A 22537-nucleotide genomic window follows, 5' to 3' on the forward strand; every position below is an offset into this window, starting at 1 on the left:
TGGTTGTTCATACATACAAGGTGGATAATTAATATTTGTCCAACCATATTCATACGTTTTGTATGATTCGCATTTCTGGTCTGCCACATTCACATGTGTATGAATGGAAGTCAATGTTCAGTTTACAGTAATAAAAAATTAATTGTACAAATTACAGTAATAAAGTCGTAAAAGCACCAACCACAATCTCGTGGTCTTTCGTATATACGAGGTGAATAATTCATATTCATTTGTACAACCACATTTATACGTTTTGTAAGATTTGCATTTCCGGTCTGTCATATTTACATGCGTATGAATGAAAGTCAATATTCAGTTTACAGTAATAATTACAGTAATAACAAATTCATTGTTCAAATTGCAGTAATAAAGGCGTAAAAGCACCAACCATAATCTCATGGTTATTTGTACGTACGAGGTGGATAATTCGTATTAATTTTTACAAAAACATTCATACGTTTTGTAAGATTTGCATTTTTGGTCTGCCACATTTACATGTGTATGAATGAAAGTCAATGTTCAGTTTACAGTAATAACAAATGAATTGTACAAATTACAGTAATAAAGCCATAAAAGCACCAGCCACAATCTCATGGTGGCTCATACGCACGAGGTGTATTATTCATATTTATTTGTACGACCACATCCATACGTTTTATACGATTTGCTTTCAACAGTGACGTTGATGTTATGGGTGGGGTTTAATAATTGCTTTTTTGTAATCACACATTTCTGTACGATTCACTCTGAAATCTTGTAAAATGCGTACAAATACTCGTAAAATCAGCATAAACTTTATATAAACAGTAAACTAATCTCTCAAATCTGATTGGTTGATTAGAATAATATCCAATTTTAACAATGATGATCTCTCATTTAGTTTGTGAAGTTGTGAAGGCCCTAACAACCACCCAGAGCCTCAGCAACCGTATTGCAATGAATGCTCTTGCAAGAAAGCATAACCCCCCAAAAAATATGGTTATGTTTACACAGTAATAATCTTATTCGTAACCAAATGTACCAATAGATGTTTACATTTCTTTACACAGCTCAATACTGATAAAGAGAAATAATCAGAGGAAAGGTAAGTTTCAACACAGAACATCACAGATAAAAGATAACAAGCGCTCAAGGTACGACAGAGATTTGTTGTATTTCACGGAAAAGGGGGACACGTGCTCCGTCTTTGATTGCGGTAATGCTCTCCAGGATTCTCAGAAAAATGATTTCAGTTCTTAGGAAAAGAGAGAGAGAGGGAGAGAGGTAGAGATGTCGGAATGTCCATGTCCGCTTGGCCCCGCCCACTTCCTCCCAAGCTTAATTATGACTGGCTCCCCTCTGGTTGCCATGACGAGCGGGTTCACTCAAGGTTCTGTGTTTGCTGAGAGGAGGTGATAGGGCAGAATAGGAGGAGCTGACCTACATTCTGCTGAAGCATGTGAGCTGAAGAGTAGCTTGTGTTAAACAAAACCATTGTACATGCCACATTTACACACACGCTTACATATGCAAAGGGGGTGGTCCACAACCATTTTATTAACATTGTGCATTGCCTTTGAAGTGGCAACATTGTTTCAACAGACAAATTTGAAACATGATCATTGGAGAAGGGTGCATGCATTTTTTTTAAATCCTTCCTGTTTTCATATATCGTATAAAATAATAAAAGGATACAATAACACATTGCGTGTGCTTGTGTAAACAAATAATATTATAAAACGTTATCGAACATCTTGTACAACTATAACAGCCTGCTGGAGTTTATGATGTTGTTAGGAGTATTTTATGATAGTATAGTTCCACCTAATCTTCATTCATTCATAATTTCATATCTGATTCTGTTCACAACATCATACAGGCATACACACATTTATAATCAAAGTTTTGCTAATAATTCATTGTAACATTGCAAATATTAAGGATATTACTGTTACAATGATATTTGGTTCCTGTAGCTCAAATGGTAAAGCATTGCATTAGTGGTGCGGTTCGATTCCCAAGGTGCACACTTACTGATCAAATGCATAAAACTAAGTAACTTTAGATAAAAGCGTCTGCATAAAATGTATTTTATTTATACAAGAAGCTATTATGCATCATGCATCATCATGCACTTTCTCCTATTCGCATCTTCTCAATTAATGTAACTCCTGTTGTTGTTATCCTGTAAAGTTTCATTGACCGGTCTATTCCGAAACTCTTTCAACATATGTAATATGTGTGCATGATTTCACACAATGCTTTGCGGTTCAAAACACCATTAGCCGAATTAGAGTCGGGCTCGTACAATAGGGTGTCAGGTTATAAAAACACGGGTAAACACGTTAAGCTTTCCTTCCTCCGTCCATGCTTTCCTGGCCTCACATGGGCCGCTCTGACCTAATTTCAGCCCACAAATAGAAAAATGACAACAAAAACAACAGCTGGAGTGGGTTGTGTAGAGCGAACGCAGATTCACGTGGGCACAAATCCAGTTGAAAAGCAAATCTGTGCTCCTTGAGAAAACAGCGGGCATATAAAAACAAAGACGATCACAAACACACCATGAGAGGGTTGCGTTACCAAACACATTAGCATGTTGTGCAATCTGTCTGTGCTGCGTGCATTTAATGTGGCTTTGGTTCATTGAATGATTGAATAGTGATTCAGTTCAAGTCTGGTTCTACTTGTAAACATGGTTTTGTAATAATTGTTAGCTTACTGATAATGGATCTTTTAAAGAGCTGTAATATTTTATTGTGTTAGTAATGCAAAAGTCATTGGTTCGATCCAAGTGAACACACACACACACCGATAAATAAAAATGGCTTAAGAATGCATTAAAATAATTTGTTTAATTGCGCTCTGATATCTACATAAAAGGTATGTGGCTTTATTAAGTGCAAAAATGATCCAGAGACGGTTTTGCATGTCCATTCACAACCCTAGGATTTGCTTTTAGAATGAAATGGTCTATTATTATCTTATTTGAAAGTGTCATTAATAATAATGTTGAGCTCTGCTCTGATTTGCTGGTTCACAAAGCAGCTCCTTTCAGTAGCTCTGTGTGTGTGTAAACAGACCTTGTGTTTGAGTCTCTGTAGCAGAAGAATATACAGATTTTAAGTGTTTTTTCCAGTATGGACCTAACCTGGCTAACACCAGTCTCATAGAGAATGAGATGTGGTCTGGGAACCCTATGCTAATTTTCTCGTATTTGAGGCGTGGTTCACAAATGCCTAGAGCCATTTAATTGGGCGCTACGATTGTCTATCAAATGCGTCTGTACATAGCTCATAGCCAATCGTTTCAATAGGCTTTATGCCCAGCTGCACTACTTCCTGAACTTCAGCCAGCTCCTTGTTTCCTGTCTGCCATAATTGGACAAACTGATTAATCCAGGTGTGCCTGACCTCAGTAGTCACAACAACAATAATCAGACACACCTGGATTAATCAGTTTGTCCAATAATGGCAGACAGGAAACAAGGCTGAAGTTCAGGAAGTAGTGCAGCTGGGCAAAAAGCCTATTATACCAGATGACGTATGAAGAGTGACATAAATTCAAACGTAAACAACTTTTATTGATACGTGTGCACACAGGTGATAGCTATGCAACTTAACCGGTAGCTGTATATTGATGTTGAAAAGCAACACAACTTAGTGGCACTGTGACAACCACAGTACAGGCATAATGACAATATGATATTAATAAATACCACTTACCATTTATAAGTTAATTGTACTTCGTCGACGACGATGCCTAGCAGGTTGGTCCTCTAAACTTTGTGGTTATCATGTCTTGCCATATCCAACATTCTTCTTGGATATGAAATTGTTTAACGCCAAAAGTTGCTTTTTTTTTAAATAAACTTGCGTTCAAAACTACTTAGCACACTATCTAAGGCTGCATTGAAAAGTTACTTCGCGTCTGCTCCCGTGTTGGATAAACAAAACTGCTTCGGTGTGTCGCATAGACGTCGTCATCGTGTTTCGATATTTTTCCTATTTAAACTTGACTCTTCTGTAGTTACATCATGTACTAAGACCGACAGAAAATGTAAAAGTTGCGATTTTTTTTTGGCAGATATGGCTAGGAACTATACTCTCAATCTGGCGTAATAATCAAGGACTATAATCAAGGACTATAATCAAGGACTATGGCAGGGGACTATTTTCAGGTGCTGCGTAATATCATTGCATGTTAACATTAAAAGAAAGAAACAATCATGTTTGAGGCTCACGATATGTCCGATATACAGAACTCGTATTATTCATCCTATGCTTAGGTAAATACAGTTTTACATTATATGGTACCTTTAAAGGAAAATTTTTTCAGTAAGTGCACTGTAATACACTTTAAATTTAAGGTCACCTATATGGCATTTTTTCAACATGCAATATTAGTTTCGGGTGTGCCCAGAATTTGTCTTTAAAGTTTCAGGTCCAAATACTGTATAGATCATGTTGAAAAGTCGCATTTTTGGATGTGCTGTTTTTGGGTATGTCTCTTTAAATGCAAATGAGCTGCTGCTCCCCTCCCTGTTCTAGTCATCTATACTGAAAAAACATGTTTTTAATAAAACAATCCCTTTGCTTCATTGTTTATAATGCATGTTCGGTAATAAAGTAAATACGTTTTTAAATAGAAATGATGACCTAACTGTGGTCTTTGGACGGTTATGGGTGGGACCTGCGCAGAGTGATATCAGTTTACTCAAAAAACGCCAACAGATGGTCCCATGAGACTGTTGAGGTTTTACTGCGATTTAAAAAATAAGGTGTGGGCAGATTTTTATCATTACAGGGTGGTTGTGTACACACACACACACACACACACACACACACACACACACACACAATTATGTTCAAACAACATATAAAGGAGAATTTTTCTTTAAAGTGTTGAATGCATGTAATATTATAGTCTTTGAAATTTTATAAAAAATTGCTTTTTGGTACCTACCCCCTCTATTTATTTAAGTCTTCAAATATTATACTTTTTTTTAAGTTTCCACAGCTATTGCTTTTGTAAACAATCATAATTTCCCCTTTGATTAAATGGGCTAAAAATGCTTACTTACAGTACTTTGAACCTAAAGCCACATCCGGAGACCAGAATAACATATAGAGACTTGTGGTTTGACTCTTCTTATTTAACCCATTAACTAACAACCTACTGTAGCAACCACTCAGAACACCCTAGCAACCGCATAGCACTGTTTTGCACGGCCACATTTTTATGTAAATCGAGTTATTCTACTTTCATTTATAACCAGACAACTATTTATAACTTTTAGTGTGTGAAGTTCTTAAAATGTGGGTATGTGCTTTCATTATGTGCACATTTTTGTGAGCTTTTATCTGAGCATCGATGTGGTCTTTTCCCAGCCCTTATCTCATCATCTCATACACACTGCCTTTATTTTCTTTCTAATAATAGCGCTTGCATAATGGAAAAGTGGTTGGTGATATTTATAGCTCAGTGTCTGCAGCTGAGGCTCCTCTTTATTGCTACGTGCAGTTTTTCCTTTTTTAAACCCCGGTGACTTTGCATTAACAGGTATAACCTAATGTATGATACTTTAAATATACACAGCACACACATTTGATAACACCGTAAATGTTTTTCATTATTATTCTTTATTGAATGAAATATATTTCTAATTGACTTATGATACTTTTCATCCTTTGTCGTGAGGACTGTATGCCTGTTTTATCTTTAAATAGTTTTGGAACAAAGCCATTGCATAAACAACTGCAAGAATTTACTGTCTCTGTTTTTAATTTATGGCACATCTGGACCATGATAACGGTTGCTTTGGATGTCTGTTTGCAGCTTGTTTTTCTATTGTGGTAGGTCTGTGTCATGTTTAAAACCAAAAATGACTTCACAACATGGTTGTGTTTGTTAATATTAGTTAATGTGTTAGCTAATATCATCTAGCAATGAACAATACTTCAACAGCATTTATTAATCTTAGTTTATGTTCATTTTAGCATTTAAAAGGGACATATCATGAAATTCTGACTTTTTTATGTTTAAGTGCTATAATTGGGTCCCCAGTGCATTTATCAACCTCGAAAATGTGTAAAAGATCAACCCAGTAACTTAGTTTTGGTAAACAATTCTCTACAAGCATGTGAAAAAATAGGTCATTGAAGTTTGGCTCCCCTTGTGATGTCAGAAGGGGATAATACCGCCCCTTAATCTGCACTATCCAACCACGGAACTGCCATTTAGAGCCTATCAGCTCATTTGCATTTAAAAGGCACATTTTTGCTCACACCTGTGAGTGACAATTTTAACATGTTATAATAAATTATCTATATGATATTTTGAGCTAAAACTTCACATATGTACTCTGGGGACACCAAACATTCACAAAAAAATTGTCAAAAAATTTACCCCAAGCTGTCACTAGGATGGTACCCTTTCGAAAAGTATAGCAGATCTTAAAGGGAACATTTCACAAAGACTTTTTTAAATAAATGTCAAATAAATCTTTGGTGTCCCCAGAGTACATATGTGTTGTTCTAGCTCAAAATACCATATAGATAATGTATTATAGCAAGTTAAAATTGCAAATAGTGTGAGCAAAAAAATGTGCCGTTTTTGAGTGTGTCCTTTTAAATGCAAATGAGCTGATCTGGCAGTGTCGTGGTTGGATAGTGCAGATTAAGAGATGGTATTATCCCATTCTGACATCACAGGGGGAGCCAAATTTCAATGACCTATTTTTTTCACATGCTTGCAACGAATGGTTTACCAAAACTAAGTTACTGGGTTGTTCCTTTTCACATTTTCTAGGCTAATAGAAGTACTTGGGACCCAATTATAGTACTAAACATGGATAAAAGTCAGATTTTCATGATATGTCCCCTATAAAGATTTCATTTTAGTACCTCAGAGGTAGCAAATATACACATCTGGTACAAATTAGGACCTTTCAAAAGGGTGACAGCTGGGGCTATGGCAACACCCTGTTCATTTTTTAGATGTGCACCAGGTACTTATATAAATAATTTGGTAGCATAAATCAATGTGTACTGTAGCGTCCGCCACCAGACATTTATGCATTTGGCACACATTTTGATCCACCAGGAAAAATGTGGTTGTATTTATATTTTTGTTCTTTTATTGCAAATGCAGTGCTGTGGGTAAATGATGTTGAAGTGTGTGATGGAAAGCTCACAGCAGGCCAACGCTTGCAGCGCGATATTTCCGTTGTGGAGTGGCACAAACACCACTGACCTCTCTTACCCGCTCTCTCTCTCTCTCTCTCTCTCTCTCTCTCTCTCTCTCTCCCTAGTCAGAAATAAACCAGTAACATGAGAGCTCTGTTTTTCCCCAGTTCAACAAGAGATTTCCTCCATTTAGACAGCCATGTTTCCCTCTATTTTCCACACAATACTTTCACTTCTGTGTCTATTAACATCATTTTTTCTCTCTTTCTCTCTCCTCTCAGTGCTGACCTACTTTTTAGCTGACCTGTTTATGCGCTTCTATGCCCTCCAATCAAATACTATGGGGAAAATGGGAACCTAAGCAGAATTCATGAAGGCTGTTCTCTTATTGTCTTTGCTCCTGTTGTTGTTAACTAATATAATGTAAACATATTTAAAGGAATAGTTTACCCAAAAATGGAAATTCTGTCATTATTTACTCACTGTCAAACCTGTATTGTGTTGAACACAAAATAAGATATTTTGATAAGTGATGGCTACCACACAGTTGGCGGTACCCATTGACTTACAGTAGGAAAAACAAATTACATGGAAGTTAATGGGTATCATCACCATCATTAATCAAAATCTAGTTTTTTATTTAACACTAGACAGGTTAGTAACAACATGAGGGTGAGTGAATGATGAATTTTTAGATTTGGGTAAACAATTCTTTTAAAGGAAAACAATGCGGGCGTGCATGTTTAATCTTTGTACAGCGCTTCGTGAATGTGTTAGCATTTAGCCTAGCCTCTGAAAAGTATAGCATTGTTAAACTATGTTCTTACCTCAACTTAGACGAATTGATACATACCTATCTTTTTTCAATGCGTTCACTTAATCTTTGAACAGCGCGTCGTGAATGTGTTAGCATTTAGCCTAGCCCCATTCATTCCTTAGGATCCAAACAGGGATGAATTTAGAAGCCACCAAACACTTCCATGTTTTCCCTATTGAAAGACGGTTACATATGAGCTACACCAGTAAGTATGGTGGCACAAAATAAAACTTTTGTTTGGAGCCATAGGAATGAATGGGGCTAGGCTAAATGCTAACACATTCACGAAGCGCTGTACAAAGATTAAACGTGCACACATTGAAAAAAGATAGGGATGTACTAATTCATCCAAGTTGAGGTAAAAACATAGTAAAATATTAAAGAATGGTGGTGTTTTCCTTTAACAATGTTATACTTTTCAGAGGCTATGGCATGGCAAAAGCGCCCCTTCAATCATCTTTATCTGGCCCGCTGGTCAACTTTGTCTGATTTATAATCAGCGTGGTTACTTTTACCTTTCCACTGTACATGACAAATAACAGCCGATAAACGGAAAGGAGTTATTTATCAATAAAACTTGAATCCTTTAAAAACGATTGATTACTGATAAGTAAATTGTTAACTATAAATATTATTTGTACACTGTAAAAAAATTCCGTATAAATTACAATGGTATTGCAGCTGGGTTGCCGGTAATTTACCGTAGATTAACATTTATGGAATTTACTGGCAAGAGTTTGTTTAAAGTTAAATAAATTTTAGAAATTAAAAAGTCTTTGTCTTTACAGAGTGAAACTATACAATGGCGGCCTCATGCAAAGCACTCTGGGAACCAGAAATCATCATCAACCTTTTTCTGATTTTTGCTTCAAATTTTTTTCCCAGAATGTTTTGCTTGATGCTGTTTTTTTAGTTTTACTCTGTAAAGACAAAGACTTGTAAATGTTTCATGTTCATTTAACTTTGAACAGAATGTTGCCAGTAAAAAACATAAATTTAAATATACGGTAAATTACCGGCAACCCAGCTGCAATTTCTACGGAATTTTTTTACAGTGTAGAGTAAAGGCTCTTGCGCCAAAATTAGATAATCTCCCATGTTGACAAGGATTTACGATAAAACTGAAATTTTATTATGACTGTCACTAGGGGGCGAACTCTGACATTCGTGTCTGAATGTAGTGTAAAATAGAAAGTTGATTTAGCCTATATTAAAATATTGAGTTTTTCAGTAATTAAAAGGGTACAAGAAGCGTGGATCTTTCTGAAAATGCATGTTTTTTTATAAATTATCTATAAAAAAGTAAAAAAGTGGTAAAAGTTTTGCCTGCATCATATTTACCATTTTAACATCTGACCCTCGAAGAAGGGTATACTCTATAGATTGTTTCATCAGATGCACATGCGATAACGCGATGCGCGTCTGGTCCGAACTTTACTTCTGTTTCAGTTTTTTTTATAGTCTGACTAGTTGCTAAACTGAACTCTTGAACAAATACCTCGTCGAAAATAACAAATGTTTTGGTCATCTACGTGTTGTTTATTTTGCTTGTTATATAAATAAACTACATTTAAAGTATTTTGTTGTTATTAATTCCTAGTGGAGTTTACCGGAAGTTGCGTGTTGACCACGAAAGTCGCTTGTTTATGTTGTTACTGCTGAAAAGGTCTATAGACCCCTGGGCTATAGTTTTATTGCGTCTCTAGTGCCATTTTTATGTTGAGTGTATACTGTGTATCAAACGCTAAATTGATTCTGGTCATTCTTATTTGATCCATTTTGCTGTCATGAAAACATAGCGTGGTTTCAGTTTTTCAACCAAAATGTTGTGATTTAGTTATGTTAAGAGTCATTTTGTTAACAGGTGTGGACAGCTTTTGGGGTTATAATAGGAACAGTTTAGTTTTGTGTCATGTTGCTTGTATAGACAGGGTCAAGGTATCAGACAGACATGAACAGAATTAATGTGTCTGTCTGTTTCTCTCTGACAGACTCGTTTTGAATGGTAATCTCTTATGTCAGCTTTGCGTTTGTGACCTGTCTCTCTCTGAATGTGTCTGTCCTCACACACACACACACACACACACACACACAGATTGTGTAACATCTATGTTGAAATGTAATCAGAACAAAGGTTTGAGTTTTAGACGAGCACAATTGCATTCAGAGAATTCAAGTCATTTCTAAAGGACAGGTTTTGCTCGATGCTTCAGGCAGTGTCTCTTTACACGTAGGCCTCGTTGGCACTAAAAGCAACCACATCCTTGATCCTGTAAATAAATCAGATCTGTACTTTCTAAAAAGTCTGAGGGGAAAGATTTTCTACACCCTGTATTTAGGCCATTTAGCTGGAAAACACCTGAAATGTATCTGTAGACCTCTATATGTTCTCGCCAGCAGGCCAGACCGTTCCCTAAAGTGTAGGGGACGTAGCAAAACAGGGGTTACTATTTCTTCTTGGAAATCCATTCGGAATATACGTGTGGCTAGGATCCTGTTCGACTGCATTGCTTCTGCGTCTTTGTTTATTCAACTCAAAATATCTCGCTGATTGACATCTAACATTGTCTCTGAGCGGTGCGTGCGCGCCTGCATGGGCGCCCTGCGTACATCGAGTACCAGTTCGGCGAACACGGATGTTTTGCATGGTAATAGTTTAACCGGCACAGACTGTAACTAGGCCAGCGTTACATAAGCGTGGTAAGCCTGCGATAAAGCTGGTGCTATGTGTGTCAGTGTGTCAGAATCTCGTGATGGGTTAGATCAAGATATTCAATGCCCTTGAAATTTAATACCAGATTATTCTGAGAAGAGCAAAGGCGTTGGTTCGGTGTATTTTCCTTTTTTTCTATCTTATCTTGACTACAGTGAAATTTCTATTATTGAGATATTCAATCCTTTTTAAACATACCGAGGGTTCACAATCTCCAAATTAAACAACATTCAAGTGCTATTGTTTTAATAAGTGCAAAAATCCTGGACTACAAATCCACAAGTATCACTGGTATGTTTGTAGCAATAGCCAAAAATCTTTTTTATGCCACAAATGATTAAGATATTAAGTAAATTCCATGAGGATATTTTGTAATTTTCTTACCGCAAATATATTAAAAATATATTTATCATTAGTAATATGTGTTGCTAAGGACTTCATCTGGACAACTTTAAAAGCGATTTATTTTATTTTGTACCCTCAGATTCCAAGTTTTCAAATAGTTGTATCTCAACCAAATATTCCGGAGCCCCTAATGGGACATGGAGCAAAAATTAAATATAGTGAAACTATCGCGTGCGCACGTGAAACTAAACTTTCGATTTTTTTACTCCAATGTCACCTTAGGGGCTCTGTAATATATTGTCATATATGATAATATATAAAAATTGACCCTTATGACTGGTTTTGTGGTCCCAATATAAAGAATGACAAAAAACAAACGTATGAAAATCTCAACATTATCATTTTTATTTTTTTTAAGAATATTTAAAAAAATGCACCCAAACCTACCACTGAAATTTAGTGTTTTTACAATATGCATCAAAACAGAGCAGCAGAACAGCAGCGTCACCATCCACTCGAGAACACCGAATGCTCACATTTTTCTCCATGTTTCTTTTTGATAAAAACCTTAAAGACATCAAACATCACTTACTGTATATAAAACACACACAAGGGCTGCGGGATAGTGACATTGTGATGAGCAGTTACACAATCGCAGTAAACGAAAAAAGTAAAGACGCAGTGATAAACAAGGACAACACTTTGCCCCAAACATTTCATTTGAACACACAATACAGTGCCATGAGGAAATATTTTACATTTGTACACAAGTGCCATAAATTAATCTCACTTATTTAGAAAAATATAAAAAGGGGTTCATAGCATTTACAGAAGTAAAATTATTCATAAGAACATGTAGTATGCGGGGAGAAGAGTAAGCCAACTTGGTAAGAGTAAAGCCTGCTATTACTTATCATCCATTTATACTGACGTAATTAAACGTGTGAGAATGTATCAAGAAAAGCTCAGTTATTTTTAAATAAAGTCTAGGAAAACAATTTGGCTTCTCACCTATAGATGAATTGGGGGGGGGGGGATGAAGTGAACCAACAAGAAGTTTTTACATCAGTGCATGTCTAAGGAAAACAATAAATAGGGTGCCTACATAAAGCAGCCTCTCGTTGTTTTAAAAGGTTAAACATTTACCAGGAAAATACTTTTTATAATAGTGTTTCTAAACCAGACATTTTAGTGAGCAATAACTGCCGAGAATGTTTTTTTAGTAACTATAACGTACAGCTAACACCAACCAATGTATCTATAAAGGCTTTGGAGCATTTTCGTGTAAAACCACAGTTTAAAAAAAAAACTATGTGATTGAAAATTTAAAAAGTAAAAAATTAGTTTAAGGGGTTTTAAATGGCAAGCACATCGAGACGACAACTTTACAGTATACTACCGTATTTTTCACAAGGACAAATTCATTATCTGAACTGCTTTCTTTTTGTGTAACCTTTTTTTGTTTTCCTCCTAAAATATATTAATATAATAATCACATTTTATACATAAAAATCAAGTGCTTAAACAAGTAAAGTAGTTGACTTTTGAGGGAACTAGACTGGACTGTTGGAAAAGCAAAGAGAGGTAGGGAGCAAAAAGAAGTATGAACTTAAAGCCACATATCTTTGGTCAAGGGAACATTCCCTGAATCTTTTGGTGTTTGGTATGTTTAAAGACAATAAAAAGCCACCTGCAGGTTATTTAGATGTGTAACAGTGTCCACAAACTATGAACGGGGCACTTACAGTTATCTATTTACAAAGAAAAATCCATCATGTCTCACAAAGTGTAGCTATTGCTGTTGAATTTAATATACACTCCGACAAAGACATCTTATGTGTGATCAAAAACATCTGAATTCATTAATTAATTTGTAAAATTGCTACTGTAACCTTAAGGAGGAGAGCAAACAATTCAAAACAAACAAAGTTGGTCTATACATTATGATACAGTGCGTAACGTTTTGTCCTGATGCTATCCTGATGTCCAGCTAATATCTCATCCCTGGGCAAAAAACAGGGAATGGGTAAAGAGTCAAAGGATCAAAGCAGGACAGCAAGATAAAGGGAAACGTCTCTCTGGGCTTTCCATCAAGCCCCCACAGTCTCACTTTGCTTCAGTCGTGTCTCTTGTTACGACTGTTACGTGTGCTGGAATCCTTCTTTCCGCATTCGATCCTTGCTCCCTCTGTTGAGGTGGCCTGCTTGTAAAAGCCTTCAATTGACTGTCTGTCTTTTTCTCTATGAGCCTGCTGGCTCGGTTGAGACAGTGCCAAGTAAGGATGCTGAGGTAACAGCTGGATGTTAGCAGGCGGAGTCGTTGGCGAGTCTTGAGATGTTGCCCTGTCATTGCACTGAGCTCTGTGCTTGAGTCTCAGTTTGTGGGGTAGGGCTGTGCCTCTGATTTCCGCTTGGCCATCTTTGCATTGGCTCGGTGAGGAGCTTTGAGTCATGAATGCATGGGTACCTGTATCAGAGCAAGAAGAAGAGGGAGACTCCTCATCATCGGTGGAGCCCTCTTTATCAGAGCTACGGGGATCTCCGTCGCTTGAGGAAGTGTCCTTGGATGAGCGAGGATAATAGTAGCCTTCGTGTCTCAAGCCTCCTTCAAATGTGAGCACAGGTGGCTCATCATCCTCTAGGCTGCCGTTAGATTGACGGTACTTCTGAGTTTCATCAACATCCTCTGGTCTTAGTAGAAGGTCTGGGGCAGCCACATCAACTCTGTGGGTCGCTTCCTGGACAATGTAAGCCTGCCTTTCAACCGTTTCATCATCTCCAAAGTCAAAAGGAGGAGAGTCCAGAGTCTTCCTCTCCATTTGTCTTGTCACCTCTGCTAAACTTCCCATTTGTCCCTCTGTAGACTGGGAAAGGTTCTGCTGTTGCCTGTGAATCATTTCCTGACTTTCAACAGGATAGGAGGCACTGCCTGAACGGTACAGGATGACGCTTCTTTGAGCAGACTGAGGGGTGACTGGACTTGCAATGTGCTTTTGTTGGTTGGTGGGATAACTTTGTTCAAAGGTGTGCTGGTGAAGTACTGCAGGCAACCTAGAATGGATGTTGAACATGAGCTGTGTGTTGCTGCTATCAACCATGTCCATGTCAAGTCCCACCTGTTCCTGCTTGATGTTATAACTCAGCGGCTCTGGGCTGTCTCGAGAGGAGCCATCGGACATATCCGAAAGCGAACCTCGTGGGGAGTATTTTGCCATCATCACATGGCTCTCGCCTCGAACAGACTGCTCAGTTTCAGAAGAATCAGAGTTCATCATCATCTGAGAAACACTAGGGAAAAATCGATTGGGGGTTGAGGAAGATGTCGTGTTGCTTCCGGTTCCACTGATCTGCTGACTCTTCTCCACATAGGAGGCCGTGCTAATGAGGCCAAACCTGAGCTTAAGTTGTAACAGCTCAGTTTTCAGGCGCACATTCTCATCATTAAGCGCCATAACTCTTGTCTCCAGGACCATGTCGTTGATGCGCCGCTTCTCCCGGGAACGTTTGGCTGCCTCGTTGTTCTTGCGTCGCTTTTCCCAGTACGATGCGTCTTTTTTCTCGTCAGAGATGAATTCGCGCTTGCGTCTGCAGCTCATGTTCGGCTTAGGTTTGAGAAGGCGGCCCTGGCGAGGGTTGGATTGAGGTGAATGGAGAAGGTCGTCGTAGCCTGAAAAGCCGTCCAGGTTTTCGGATGTTTCGCTTGCACTGGAATTCGTGGAGATTTGTAGGTTTAAACTTTCCATTGTTGCTTGACGAGAGCCAGTTTGGGATCTCAGGGATGGGGTGAAGAGGAAATATGTCTACAAGAATTCCTGTAAAATCTCCCAATGTACGATGGACTTGATCACTTTTCAGCTAAGTAGCTGGATCAGCGAAAACTTTATGAGGTATTGTAGTTCCTGGAAAGCTGAACCTCATTGATTTAGCTGACGAGTGTCTCAGAATTTTAGCAAAAAGAGATGAACCTCTTTATGAATCTTCTGCATTTAACAAACTCAACACCTTTTTAGTGAGTAAAATCTTCTTTTACACTTTAGCTGTGACCTGTGTCCCAAAAAATCCAGAAGTATGGAGTAGGACAAATCTTTAAAGACTCTTGATTCCTTTTGTTTGCTTTCAGTTTATTCATTCGCTCTTCCAAACTGACAGAGATGTGTCCCAGCGCCTCGGGGGTGTTGGAGGATGTAGGTCACTCCGTCTGCCACGGACCGTTAGCCTCTTGAGAACGAAAGCTGATGGTTTTTGAGCCGTCAGTTGGCTGTTTGATGAAAGGCTGCAAACATAAAAGAGAAAAGACAGATTTGTTAATCCTCGAGAGTTAAAGCAATCACAAATTGCCTCTAGGCACATCAAATAAAGCATTTCATTTGTAGTAACTTAGTTTGTGTTGGTGTCATTTTTAATGAACCTCTCCATGCTTCTTTGGGAAAAATAGGAGGTTCAGCTTTGGCTCTCTCATTTTTTCCCGCTTCATCTACACTACTCTGACAACCACTGAATGTTTTCTGTTGCCTGGCAACCACCGTCTGACCTCCTAACCATGCTATTGATTTGTGTCTGCGGCCTTTTACATCTACTGACTGACCAGAATTTGATGCTTGTGAAGCAGAGATACAAAGTTTTATGCGTCTGAATTACTCAAGCAACACTTTCAAATTCATAGAGAGCCAAAACAGCATTAAAGATTGGTTCAGATTAGCTTAATTTATGCGTAACCTTTGTACAGAATTTCCTGGCAGGACTGCACGTACGGTAAACATTAGCAGTGAGGACATTATTTGCTTTAGCATTATGAAATATTAGCCTGCATTACATCATCTGCTCTGTAGTGAGCCAGCACAACAAGGGTTTTGTCTTATAAAACGTGAACGTTAATGTTAAGACACATCCTCTTTACTGTTGAGATTAAACAGTCGGGTGCACAAAGGGGCACTGTGTGAGGGACCAGGGAACAAATTCTAAAACATTAACATTAACTGAAAAATAAGAAGCAAAGAAAAACTATGAGGAAAGGCAAACTTGGTAAAAAGATTGATAAAAGCCAACTCATTCTTTCTGGTTTAGGAATTGAGGTCAGGTCTTAAATAAAGGGGAAAATCAAATGGTTGCGAGTTGAGATGAATGGGTGGGTAGAAGTCATCTAATGGAAAACAAAATAGATGATTAACACATCACCCATCGTGACCTAAACTGTCTTAAATATCAACCGTTGGAGTCCCTTTATCCTTTGCATGGGCTGTTTTCATGGCTGCAAACATATGATCTCATTCTCAATAGCTAGTAGTTGAGCTCAGACTACAGATGGGATACTAAAAAAACAATCTAAGTTAAAATGAGCTCAAATTTAATTTGGGTCTCTCTATATTTAATATGCCCTCTAGAATATGATAAACTCATAATACATTCGTAAGTCAGAAGGAAATCACCACAAAACAAGTTTGTTTTGAGAGTAAAAGCACTTCTGTGCTTTTGTCCTGATACTTAAAGGAAATAGTTTGTTCTTTAAACTGAGAAATGGCAGTAATGTTTTCCTATACATTTTTCAGGGACCATCCTACCAATGGCTTACTTGCGGTTGACGTTGCATAAATGCGATGGGGAAAGATTGTGAAATCCTAATATTTACACCATAGGTGGACCAGAGCCAATTATGATTTTGAGAATTTTATCATTTTGTTTGTCTTATCTTATTTTTTTAGTTGGTAGATTGAGTAACTTAGTACTAAATATTTTTTATTCATTTAAACCATATTTGAAAACCACTCTCTTGCTAAACTACAATGCTACGTACACACCAAATGCAGGGCATCGCGCTACCTGCTCTACATTACTCGTGGGATTTAACTTTATGTCATGCAAATTTTTCGCTTGAGTTAAATATCGCCCCATGTGAGGACGCGTCTGATCGCATCTTTGCATTGACTTTGTATGTAATCTACTCGCGCAAATCGTTGAACTTGCATTTGGGTAACTTATGCCCCATAAGTATTGCAACACCTCTGTCTGCCGGTAGGTGTCGCCACGAGCACAATGATTTTATACACTTCACCATTAAAGTCTTCAATCTGAGACTAGATAAGGAGTTGGGGGGTGTACGTCAAAGTGTTTAAACGCGGTTGAAAACGGCATGCAGACGCCGACAATATGTGCTTCCCAGCTCTTTTTAACTAAGCGATTTGGTTGCGTTAATACTTCTGCATTGTTTATCAGTCATTGATTGATGCGCCAGTTGGTTGTTGTAATATTTGTCCCGCCCCTCCTGCACTGAGCGTTTTGCACAATGTTTACCATTTTTCAACTCTCTGCGCTCAGCTGCTGCCGTTTTGAAAAGCGTGGCGCTTCCATTGGAAACAATTGAAAACATACGCCAGTGTTAACGCCTTGGTGTGCACGCCCCCTTAGACCAAGACCACGCCTTTCTCATAACCTAAAATTTGTAAAACCAACACTATCTCGTGGTGATCTTAAAGTATTTTACAAGGTGGCTAATTTGTATGAATTCGTACAATCTTTCGTACGTTTTAGTATGACCTGGTTTCTGACCTCCCATTGATGCTGGTTGAAGGGGCGGAGCTTCATTACTGCTTTTTTTAATAATCACAACATACAAAATTTGCCACTTACGAATTCCCATGAGATCAAGCAGGTAAAACAGCACCATGACTGGTGTGTAGCATTGAATATGACACATGGATTCGAAATTCCCAGTGTGACTAATTTAAATCCTTGTGCCGTGATCGGAGCAGCTAAAATGAGTCTATGCAGTTGAATGCAGTGTAATCCGATAATCTGCCTGCTCTCTATATGGGTTACGGTCTCGTCATCCCAGACATATGAGGGAACATTACGTAACTACAGACAGCTGATGGCTCCCATCAACGCTTTCGGGTCTGTTCTGGTTTGGTCTGTGAATGCAAAAGGAATAGAAACTACGACGTGTTACCTCTTTTAAGAGTGCACACTGAGAAGGGGTTATATGCAGTTTAAAAAATAAAGAAGTGTCAGTGATGTTAAACTGGTACGAGTACGAGCTGAATGAACTGGAGGGCATTTAACTGAAGTGCAAAATTGAGCACGAAATGGGACTGACCCACTAACCCAAAAACTGGGCAGCTCACAAAAAACACCCTGGCTTTTCTCCCTGGTACTCAGATGTAGGTCAGGAGTGCAACAGGCATCACAAGAGAGGGATGGGGAATTAAAGCGCTTGCTAAAAATAGAGCGCTGAGCGATGGATTGAGGATAAATGAAATCACAGAAGGTAAAAAAATAATGTGGAAAACAGCTGTGCCTTCATCTAAATATATATCCAGATTTTTGTTTATCTAAAAATTTTAAGCTATATGCAGGGTTCCCACACCTTAGTTAACGTCAAATTCAAGGACCGTTCAAGGACTTTCCAGGTCCAATACCCTAAAATTCAAGGACTAAATGTGGGGATACATTTCAAGTGAGAGCAAGGTTACATCGTGTTATCTTTTAAGATACATTGTTACAGTTCCCTTTCGAGGGGAACTCGTGCTGCGTCACTGCCGTGACACTTTAGGGACGCCTCCAGGGGTAAGTGCGTCTGAAAGTGTATATCAAATTCAACCAATGGTGAGGCTTAACGACAAGGAAGCCAGGAAGTATATCACTATCTGAAATATTGCAAAAAGGCGGTGTTACAGGGACGCAGGGAATATGGCAATGGAGACGCAGCGTCTCGTTCCCTTCTCAGGGAACAACAGTTACATACATAACCCGAGACGTTTTCATTTGTCAAACACAACTATGCAAAAAAGCATTTTGGTATGAATCAACATTCGCATACAGAAGATAAAGGCATTTAAAGCAAACAGTTTAGCACGTGTGCTTAAAAATGCTAGAAATTTTATGATATTATTCTACACTACACAGGAAATAATATGGATTTTTTTCCAGAAAACTTCTTACATAAAATAGATTCAAGCACTTTCAACGACCTGTATCTATATTATCAAAAACTTCCCAGGGCCTTGAATTTTTCCCCCAGATTCACAAACTTTCAAGGACTTGTGGGAACCTGTATATGTATATATAAAAGTAGCTTAAGCATTATGAAAGAAATACAAAAGTATTATCAGCATAACTGTAAATGTTCTTATGCAATTTCCTGTATCTCAGTCGGTAAAGCAATGCATAAGCAGTGCACAAGGTCATGGGTTTGATCCCAGGGAATACATACACTGATAAAATGTTAGCTTGTAATGCACTGAAAGTCACTTTGGATAAAAGCATCTGATAAATTTAATGTAATGTAATGCAATTTCGAATAAAGGCTTTCAGTCCACCGTAAAAATCACTGTCGCCATTAATTCTTCAAAATAAAGTTAAATGCTACTAATAACATTCAGTGGATGAGTTATTTTGTTTCTTGGCCACACCCATTAGTCACCAAAACATATTTATTTTATTGCATTAGCAACAATACATCTAATAACCAGATTAGCTTTGAGATGCCAAAAGCCAAACCATCCAAAAGACTTCAGACGTGACACACCTGTTTGTCCGTTATTCAAATACACGTGCCGTGGATTAATAATAACACCACTTTAAATAATAATGACCCGTCATTACCTACACTTAAAATTACAACGGGTCACTAAAACTCATTTTGGCTATATAGGACACGGACCACGGTCAGCTTTCACAGGGGAAAAAATAGCATGTCTGGCCCACTGCAGTCTCAACTTGGGCGAGGCCTGGAAACTATAATTCAGCTCGAATGTTTCATGAGTTGTGTAGAGCGTTTCAGTAATGGAAACAATGGGAAAAGGCGGGGGTGCTGGATTTCATTGCGGCCATGTAATTGACCCTAAGGCAGAATGTAATATTCGGCACGTGGGCTCTTTTTTTCCCCCTGGATTCCATGCCTGGGTTTGTCTCCTCCTGTTGGGAAAAGGGCAGGCTTTGGATATGCACTGTGTTTCTATAAACACTCATATCATCCTTTTTTTTTCAAAAAATTAACGCTTTGTCCAAGTCCATGTGTTTCTCCAGTCACATGTGCTCCATTGCCCTACAAAACTTAACCGTAATTTGCCTCTCCCTTTAGCCACATCGACACAATAATGATGCACCACCTTCCTTTTTTCCTTTTTATGGCACAAAATACTGAGAAATTTACTGACTGAATATACAGAAACGTATGTTTCTTCATAGGGCACTGAACTTACAAACAGTGAGGCTGCAATTAAGCGTTTTTTTTTATATATAAAAAATGAATCTGTATAACATTTGAGAGAATTATCCCCATCACTGCTTTTATTACTGTGTGCTACTGTACCGATGCACAACTATACACTACACAAGGCTTTGTTTTGGCAAAATGTGCTTTTTTCTTTTGGCAAATAAGGGTGTGTTTTCCCGAGTCTATGACCTACTTTCAGCTCTGGCACACACAAAGCAGTTCACCAGATGCCACCCGATGCCCATGATGTCGCAAAGACCCCGGGTTTCTTTTAATTGCAACTTCTCATTTATTGCTCTTACGCAACACACAATAACGTCAGAAGGAAACCACAAAGCAAGCTTTCCCGCAATCTCACATCCACAAATTTTAGTCTAGCCATGCATGCCAAGTAGTAGATGTAGAATTGCTCTAAAAAATGCTTTGCTCTCTCGAAACCAATGGTGTGTCCGTGCACATTGCTACCCTTATCTGTGAGATGGCCTATGGTGAAACAACATATTACGTCATAGCGAGATACCCATCACACTACCTCACCCACTTTTCCTGTTTTTATGATAAACCATCACAAAAACTCAACAAAAAAAGTTATGATCAGCTAAAAAATCATTTATGATGACATTTGAAATTGGTGTTGTACTTTTATAATATCTGGAAATTGTACATCAGTCATTGACTTAAAGCACTATGCATAGTATTCAGTACACATACAATACTAGCCTATATGAAGGTTTTTTCATTTTAAAGATTTTGTAAGACAGATAAATTATAAAGCATGTGTATTAACAGGTAATGTAGTTATAAAAACCCATTCACTGATATCTAATAATCTGTATGCATTTTACGCACTAACCTACTCATTGAACGTTGATACATGATAACTAAACAATTATGATGTTGTATTTCATGATACTTATTAACATGGAAAATTATACTTTGTAAGCATATTATTATTTATCTTTTAAAACCCTAGACAGAGAGTTGACACATTGAATTACAGTTTTAAACCAGGAAAGGGTTAAACAGATTTGACTAGCCTAACGTAAACACCCGCGTTAACCTTTACCGAGCTGCACGTGACTTCGAGAAGCGTGTCGCGTAACCAAACTCCATAACCCAAGTGGACATAACATTTAAGCATAACTTTTATTGATAAATATGCGATAAACATTATTTAACGCTTAACTTATTCAAAACATTTTATGAATGCTTTATAATGCAATGATGTTTTTTTTTTGTAAATAATATTATCATTAGGTGTTAACTGGATTGATGGTGAGCAATCGCGTAATATTGATTATGATAGAAAAATCACAGCTGTTAAACCAGTGCATATGCAAATGCGTAATGTAAATACTGACATGCACCCAGAACCTTGTTTACATGCATGTAACGTACAAAAACTACGTGTAGCCTATCTAGTATAGAAATGTTTCGTCAATTGTTACGTGATGTCCTGTCAGCGGATCGCATGGGGTCCTGGCCTCGCCTCAACACTGAAAACATGCATATACTGATTAACATCCCAATGCGTCCTTAAAGCATAAACCAACAACCACTGACTATATCAATGAATGTGCCAAAACATTTCTATTGCAAACACTCTCATGATTTTTAATTTTCCAAAATTTTGCAATTCACACCAAATTCAAAGAAAGCAACCTTCGGCATTTCGATTTTCACCTTCAGTTTGTATCACACACTGTATGCGCGCGTGTCAAGAAGTAGCCAGGCAAATGCGCAAACCTACCGTTTGTGGCTTTGGTGAGCGTATCCAAAATATCTGGCGTCCGCTGGCTTGAATGACTCTCGTCCACCCTTGGCGTTAGCCTCGGTGATTTGGATAAAACAGGCAAAGTGATCCCCACACAGGCTGATCTTTACGCATGGGTCGCGCAGGCGTGCGCTTTTGCTCCGGTTCCTTGTGTTTTGTTGGCGAGGTGCTACACAGTATCCTGCTGCTCGCCGCTTCTGTTTAGAAATGTATGTTAGTAGGTCAGCAGTTGCACAACAGGACGCTTCGGGTGCCTCGTCACGTTTTGTTTCCCTCTTTCTCTCATTTGCCCCCACCCACCTCCCTCCCTCTGACCGAAAGCCTTTGGCGACGTGAGCGCGTACTGGGAGGGATCAGTCGGTGGGCTAGACGCACTCTGTCAAATGTAGGACGGAGATTTGTGTAATAAGGTTACTGTTGGGATCCGGACATCTGTAGTGACTCTTGTGGCTTCAACAGAAGATGCTTCATTGATGGAATTGGAACCGTGACACAAATGGCAAATGTTTAAA

At 38.2% G+C, this 22537-nt stretch overlaps 1 protein-coding gene across 1 annotated transcript; it reads right to left on the reverse strand.

Moving 5' to 3' along the window:
• Positions 1–11422: 11422 nt before the first annotated feature.
• LOC129421441 (uncharacterized) lies at positions 11423–22304 on the reverse strand. Its single transcript, XM_055176997.2, has 2 exons — positions 22002–22304; positions 11423–15313 (listed from the first exon to the last, which is right to left on the reverse strand). The coding sequence occupies exon 2, from the start codon at positions 14781–14783 to the stop codon at positions 13158–13160; it is 1626 nt and encodes a 541-aa protein (XP_055032972.2). The 5' UTR covers positions 14784–15313; positions 22002–22304; the 3' UTR covers positions 11423–13157.
• Positions 22305–22537: the final 233 nt, after the last annotated feature.

This window comes from Misgurnus anguillicaudatus, chromosome 19 (assembly GCF_027580225.2).
Source record: "Misgurnus anguillicaudatus chromosome 19, ASM2758022v2, whole genome shotgun sequence".
Lineage (NCBI taxonomy): Eukaryota > Metazoa > Chordata > Actinopteri > Cypriniformes > Cobitidae > Misgurnus > Misgurnus anguillicaudatus.